Raw genomic sequence first — 7,292 nt, 5'->3', positions numbered from 1 at the left:
ACCACCCCCACCCCCACTTCTTCAAATTGGGCAAAAACAGTAGAAATTTTAGTGGTTCTTAACTAGCAATGTCCCAAGTGGGTTGGGTGATTGTTGGCGCTTGCTAGCCAGCCAGCCTAGTGGAAAAATTGTGAGCTCCAGGTTCAGTGAGAAATCTTGTTGCAAGGGAACAAGACAGAGAGTGACAGAGAGGAACACCTGGAGTCCTCCTCCAGCCTCAGCATGTGTATACCCAGGTGAACATGTGTACCCGCACACATATGCATATACCACACACAAACAAAAGGAAAAAGAGAAGAAGAAAATCAGAATGACAAACTTAAGCCTTACAGTACATGTACATTTTCCTAGAGAGAAAACATGTAGCTTTCAATAGAATCTCATAAGGATCTGTAATCTGAAAGTTGATGGTCAGTAAGAAGAGAGGAAAGAGGAAGGAGGGAGGGGGGAAGGAAGGAAAGAAAGAAAGTTGGGAGGGAGAGACAGGGAAACCGAGACTTAGACCTGGAGGGAGAGGAGAAGAGAGGAATACACATTCAGGTTTGAGCCACAGATTTGTAGGACCTGAATAAAGCCAGGGTTGTTTGGCGTGATGATGCATGCCTAGAATCCCTGCACTCAGGAGGTTTCAAAAGGAGCAACCTGAGTTAGAATTCAACCTGGGCTGCATAGTGACACTCTGACTCAAAACAACACAAAATAAAACACAAAGTACCAGGTTCTTCTCCAGTGTTGCACCAGGCATGAATTTTGCATTTTCTCTGCTCAAAATATCTTACTCTCCTCCTCCCTGCTCCCTTCCTCCTCTTCCACCCCATCCCTATTCCCTCAACTGGGAATAAATAAGATTCCAACTTTTAAAGTATATCCATACATCCAAAGGAATGGAAGATTTAAAGCTATAGAAACAAAAACCATAAAAACATTGGCAGAAAATGTGCATTATTTTTTTTTCCTCCTCAAAGTCAAAATAAGCTATAATAAGAGGGCCAAATCGAGCTTGCAGCCTAGATATTTTAAATAAAGTTGTGCTGGGACACAGCACACTTGCTCGTTAGTGGCTCTTTTGTATGACAATGGTTTTGAGTAGGTGAGACAGAGGCTGCAGGCCTGGTGAAGTATTTGCTAGCTGGCCTTTAACACACTAAATGGACCCTTGAAATTAAAGGTAGATATTACTAAAGTAAGGAGATGACACCTTCTGAATAAATACAACTTCGAAAGCATTAACTCCACAAACAAAAATAAAGGTCACAGGGCTGGAGAGATGGCTCAGTGGTTAAGAGCACTTGCTCTTCTTTCAGAGGACTCAGGTTCAATTCCCAGCACCCACATGGCAGCTAACAACCATCCCTAACTCCAGTTCTAGGGGATCCAATGCACTGGTTGCTCTTGTAGAGGACCTGTGTTCAGTTGCAAGTACCCACATGGTAGCTAGCAACCATCTGTAACTCCAATTCTAGGGGATCCAGAGGACCAGGTTCAGTGCCCAGAACCCACATGGTGGCTAGTAACCATCTGTAACTCCAGTTCCAGGGGATCTGACACCTTCTGACCTCTGTGGGCATTGCAGGACACAGCTGCACTTACATACCTGCAGGCGATATACTCATAAATATAAAATAAAGATAATAAATAAAATAGTATTTTTTAAAAATTAAGAAATGGTAAAGCATATAAATGGCCCCAACAGATAACTGAAAAAGTATAAATGAACAAAAAATATTACAATATTTTCTCTTGTTAACAAAAGACAACAAAAGAACTTTGACCTCAGTTTACCTGAAAAATATTTTTAAACTATTTAAAAATCTACTACCAAATATTTTTTAAATAGTATTATTTTATAAGGTGAAGATTCATGAAATGAAGAAATTAAATAGATAGTGGAAACAACAATTTTATATATGGGGGGGCAGGTATGTGCTAGTGCCACCAGAGGCCAGGGGCATCAGACCCCCTTGGAGCTGGAGTTTTGAGGGAAATGATATATTTTAAGAAATTCCAAACACTGGCCAAAGTTATTTCCAACCAGAAAAGCTTAACATTAGGAATCCATTCATTGGTGACAGAAGTGGGTTTCCCAACCTACTTTTCTCAGGAGACACGTGTGTCTTGGCCTGACCCCGCACCAGCCTGCAGGTAGAGCCATCCCCCGCGCAGACACCGCAGTTATCCTCTTTGGCATGACTTCCCAGCTGCCGATCACAGCCCACTGCCTGTGTAGAAGAGAGGGAGTGAGCTGTCTCGCTAATTATATCATTATGAAGACAGTTTTATACGTCTGAATGATAGAAAATATTAATCTAATATCATTCATATCATTCCCATACATGGCCCCTCAAATTACAAGAACTGAAGCTGTCCCTTTGCAACCTTACTCTTTTGATTGTATTTCAAATGTGTATGCATAGAAAAGCAAACAAACACCACAAATTGTATTTTCCCCTTCTCACTAGCCCCCCTCTTGAGACAGGGTCTTGTGGAACACAGACTAGCCTCAAATTTGCTGTGCAGCTGAGGATGACCTTGAGTCTTTGATCCTCCAGCTTTTTCCCCCAGATGCTGAGAATTCAGGGCCGCTTCACCACACCCAGTGTAAGCAGTGCTGGGGACTGAACCTGGGGCTCCATACACACTAGGCAAGAACCATTCACCGAGGCACAGTCCCAGGTTCTCTCCCTACCTTTTTCTTTCTCTCCATCCCTACATTTGCCTCTGACTCTCATTTCCTCTTGCATCTGGACCTATCCTCCTGGATCACAGTATTTCTGTCCATCTCCATCTATGCTATGAATCCTTATCACTATCTGCACTTATACCTGTATCTCCACCTCCACATAATTATATCCATATATCTAGAATTATTGCAAAGAGGAAAAATCAGGAGCACTGTCTCACATAAAGAATGTGTATACTGTTATCTATCAGTCCATTGTGAGTTATTCGATATGTCAGTATTTGTTAGATAGAAATCTTCCCTACATGTAAAAGGCTGGTTTATATTTCTTATTTCACAGATGTCTTTTGCAGAAAGTATGTCTGATAATATCAACTAATCTATAGTTTATCTCTACTTCCCACAGATATTCAATTTTACTCCTGAGCCTTCTGTGCAGGGAGTTTGAGGCAGAGAGCCATGTACAAATCTTGACTCATATATGTCCTTCCAAACACAGAATGCTGAGCAAGTCAGACCCTCAATGGCCCATTTCCCTCAGCAAAGAAGCAGAGATAAAAATGTCCCTGTGTACTTCACAGAGGGTCCAGTGAAGGTTAAAAGAGAACATTAACATAAAACAAACAGTGATTGGACCATTATAAAAAGTTCACCAAAAGGGTCAATTTGATTATTTCTCTCTGCTTTTCACTTTCTTTGTGTGGCAGTTGGCAGCGGCATCAAATCACCCTCTATACCAGGTGCTGAAGAGAAAGCTGGACGGAGTTCAAACCACATCTATAGGATATTTCTTTCCAAAATTTTGGTATTGAAGGGAAGGAGAAAGATGAAATGAACATTTCAGGGAGAGGCAGGAAAAGTTCCAACAATATTTAAGGACTAGCCTGTGCTTTGAGGTATTTTCAGACTCACCCAAGGCTGTCAGGAAGAAAGGGTCTACATTTGTTCTATGCCATCACAAATGGTGAAAGTACAGAGTTAAGTATAATTTAGTTCATTGTGAAAAAGTCTGAAAAGTCAGACTCTTTGGTGGGAAAACTGTAGTAGGTATTAAATTATTGGCCATGTAGTTGAATTCAATGACTTTTGTGATCCTTTCACACTCTGATTATATGACTTTAAAGATAGAAATAAACAATAATGGCTGATTTAAAATTTTTTCGTGTGCATATGTGTTCATGTATGAGTCCAAGGACACACATCAGGGCATGCATGTGGAAGACAGAGGACAACTTTGGGTGTCAGTCTTTGCCTTACACATAGTCTGAGAAAGGGTCTCTTGTAACCACTGCATATGCCAGGCTAGCTGGCCCACATGTGCCGAGAGATCTTCTGTCTCTTGACTCCCCAGAGCTGGGATTATAGATACAAATTCCAGTGCCTGGCTTTTTAAAAAAAATTTTTTATTAAGCTTTTGTACATTTCATACAACAGTTCTTTATCAAATTAATCAAATCAAGTGCCTGGCTTTATACGGGTTCTGGGGATCAAATTTAGGTCCTCTTCTTGCACAGCAAGCACTTTATCCACTATCCCTATAACAGCAAGCTGATTTTATTGGATGCTTACCATGTGCCTGGCATTATGCCACAAACATTGCCCGTGTTCTTTCATTTCTTCTTCATGACAATCTTAAGACACAGGTGAGATATTTTATACAGTTTACAAATAAGAACGCTCAGTATTGAGGCTAAATGACTTGCCCACATGGCACAGCTAGTACATAGTGCCAGTAACGTTCTTAAACCCCAGACTCTCTCACAGCAGACTATTAACACAGTGCCACACATTCCTCCACCTTTACTCTGAGCAGAAAGACAACAAAGATCCCTGTTACAGAGGGTTTTATATGAATATTTACTAGTACATGTGGAATAGCTTAAGAGTGATTGATTCTGGAAATATACTTGCATGGTTGGGATTGGACCAGTGAGTAACTGTGTTCATGCAACTTTCTCCAAGGCGGATAATTCTGCCATGAAATTATAGACATGGTCTGCCTGGGCCAAGCTCTGTCCACACATGTCACTGTCCCTGAGCACTTTGCATTTCATGAGGATGATAATCACCCTCTGGTCATCCAGGAAGGGTGTGGGTTGAAGAACTAGGATGGGCTTGTTTTTGAAGAGTGTTTGGGGCCTTGCAAAATCTTGGGCAATCGAATTCCTCCCAATCACTTCTATTTGCTTCATAATTTTTTAAAGTTAAAATTCGTCCAAATCTTACAGCCAAATAAAGCATGTGAAAACATCACAGAAAAATGATATTTGAAAAGGTCTGATTGCCTTGTGATTCATCAAGTCTGAGCCAGAACTGCCCTTGAAATTGAGGGATGACTGAACTTTGGCTCTCACAGCCTGCCATAGTGGACAATAAGCAACTCTTGAAATATTGTCTGAAGTATGTTCAACTTCTGTGACATCTCCTAATGTCAAGATATTTAATTATAGTGATTTATAAACTGCTAACTGATAAACATACCATACATATTAACATCAATTAAATAATCCTTTTCTATAATGCCAAGCATTACAAGTACAAATTAATAAGACAAGATCCTTATCTTATAACATACTTAATGAGACAAGTTAAAAGATACAAGAAACAAGATCACATAAACACTTACTTTAAATATATGAGCAGTTCCTTTTGGAAGACCTATTCATCTATAAATATAACTTCAACAAAGATTATTTCAAAGTTCAGGCAGATGAAGTTTAACTAAATGCCATTAATCCAAATTAAGCAAAATGTGAATTTTCCAGATAAATCAAATTTAATCCTTCAAGAAGGAGATAATTTTTAAAAATGAACTTCTGTGATAGCTCTGAAAATTGGATTCTACTTTAGAGGAAATTTGAACATTTCTGGCTTCAAAACCAAGCATGCATGGAGCTGTGGTCATCATCGGGAATATGCATAAACATTTAGGACTGCACCACCCCACTTCTACTAGAAGTCATCTATTGCCACTATCTTTGGCCAATGAACTATGAACACAACAAACCTTCTGTAAGAAGGCTTCAGGGGTGGTATTGAGGGTCTCATGGTCTCTCTCTCTCTACTGCTGCTATAGGAAAGGCACATTCAGAGAGAAAATCTTCCTCAGCCTGTGTCTCTCCACTATTCCAAGACAACAAACCTTGATGGCCTCTGTTGGCAAGTGGCATAAGCAAGAAGTGGCCTTTAATGTTTTAAGTCACTGAGCTTGGAGGTTGTTAGTTTCTGCAGGAAAACTTAGCCTGTATTACACAGGAGTGTGATTTGACCTAGTCACACATTAAGCAAAGTCAGAGATAGAAAAGTGATTTTTAAGAACTAAAAGTTTCAAGTTAAATCCAGATCTCCAGCTTCTCTTGACATAAAACAAACAAACTCTCTGACGTGCTGATGTTTTGTTGTCACCTTCTGTGTCATCAAAAATGGTGACAGCTATAGAGCATAGTTTAGCACAATATGAGAACATTGGGAACAGTGGCTCCTGGGTGGGAAAACTGTAGGTTTTGAATTTTTACCCCAGTAGCTGAATCCAATGACTTCTGTGAACCTTTCACCTTGAGCTTGTATTCTGTCATTGCAGTGCCTGTCACTCTGTCCAGGCCTGAGCAGCTTCTCTGCAGGGATGTGTACATATGTACGTGTATGTTAGTAGGCTATCTATGTATGCATCTCCTATTGTACTGTCTTTACAGAACCACAGCCTATTTTCCCTTAAACTTTAGCTTTACTTGTAGTCATACAAAAAGTGTCATTAGTTGTTAAGCAAAGCAGGAGAGAAAATACCTTCATTTTTAGTTGTCCTCTTCTGTTTATTTCCATTCAAAATCTGGAAAGAGTTGCAGAGAACCAACCAAGGTCACCTAGCCTCTCTGACTAATTCTTTTCAGCAACCTAGATTAAACCCAGCTCAATATAATACTAAAATGAGCATGCCCTACAATATCCCTGCCTGACATCTTTCTTTTCCTGATATCCATGTTATGACCCTGAACTGAGCATACCCAGAAATATGTCTATCATCTTTCTTTCTTGAAACACAACCTTAAAGTTATGCTCAGAAATGTGCAGCCTAAACTGAACCTCTTTCTAGCTATGAACACTCATCAGAGTGTTCGTGTATACCCTTAAAATTTAATCTGTGTTGAAGTCTTAATCTTCAAAATGACACTATTGGGGTGGGGCCTTTGGGGAGAGATTAGATCATGAGGGTGGAACCTTCAAAAATGGGATTAGTGGCCTTATAAAATAGGCCCTGGAGACCTCCCTGATCCCTCACAACATGCGAGGACCAGGACAAAGCCATCCACAGACCAAGACGTGGGCTCTCACTGAACAATAATCTTGCAGTGCTCTGATCTAGGACTTCCAGCCTAGAAGCAAATTTCTGCTGTTTATGAAACCCACTCTATAGTAGTTTATTCATAGTAACCTACACAGGCACCCTAGGGAAATGATCTCTCCTCTGTAGGGCCCATTTTCCTCATAAACCCCATTTGGATGGGGTAGTCTCTTTACCTATTTCCTCAGTTGATGATGGGCTAAGGTGCTTAGACAATGCCTGATCCTTGAAAAACACCAAGTACCAGTTATTTTTATAATAAATTTTATTATA

General features: G+C 40.1%; 1 protein-coding gene across 3 annotated transcripts in view; it reads right to left on the bottom strand.

The window, feature by feature from the left end:
• The window catches only part of Adamtsl3 (ADAMTS like 3), a 376,880-nt gene that overhangs the window by 219,862 nt on the left and 149,726 nt on the right, over positions 1–7,292 (bottom strand). For all 3 annotated transcript variants that reach the window (XM_029568979.1, XM_008844443.3, XM_029568977.1), the window contains exon 7: positions 2,093–2,219. In XM_029568979.1, coding sequence (XP_029424839.1) covers positions 2,093–2,219 — 127 coding nt within the window. The remainder of the gene's footprint in view (positions 1–2,092; positions 2,220–7,292) is intronic.

Source organism: Nannospalax galili, unplaced genomic scaffold, assembly GCF_000622305.1.
Source record: "Nannospalax galili isolate Female #2095 unplaced genomic scaffold, S.galili_v1.0 scaffold902, whole genome shotgun sequence".
NCBI lineage: Eukaryota > Metazoa > Chordata > Mammalia > Rodentia > Spalacidae > Nannospalax > Nannospalax galili.
Note: the sequence above shows the minus strand (reverse complement) of the source record. Positions and strands in the feature narration are given on the sequence as shown.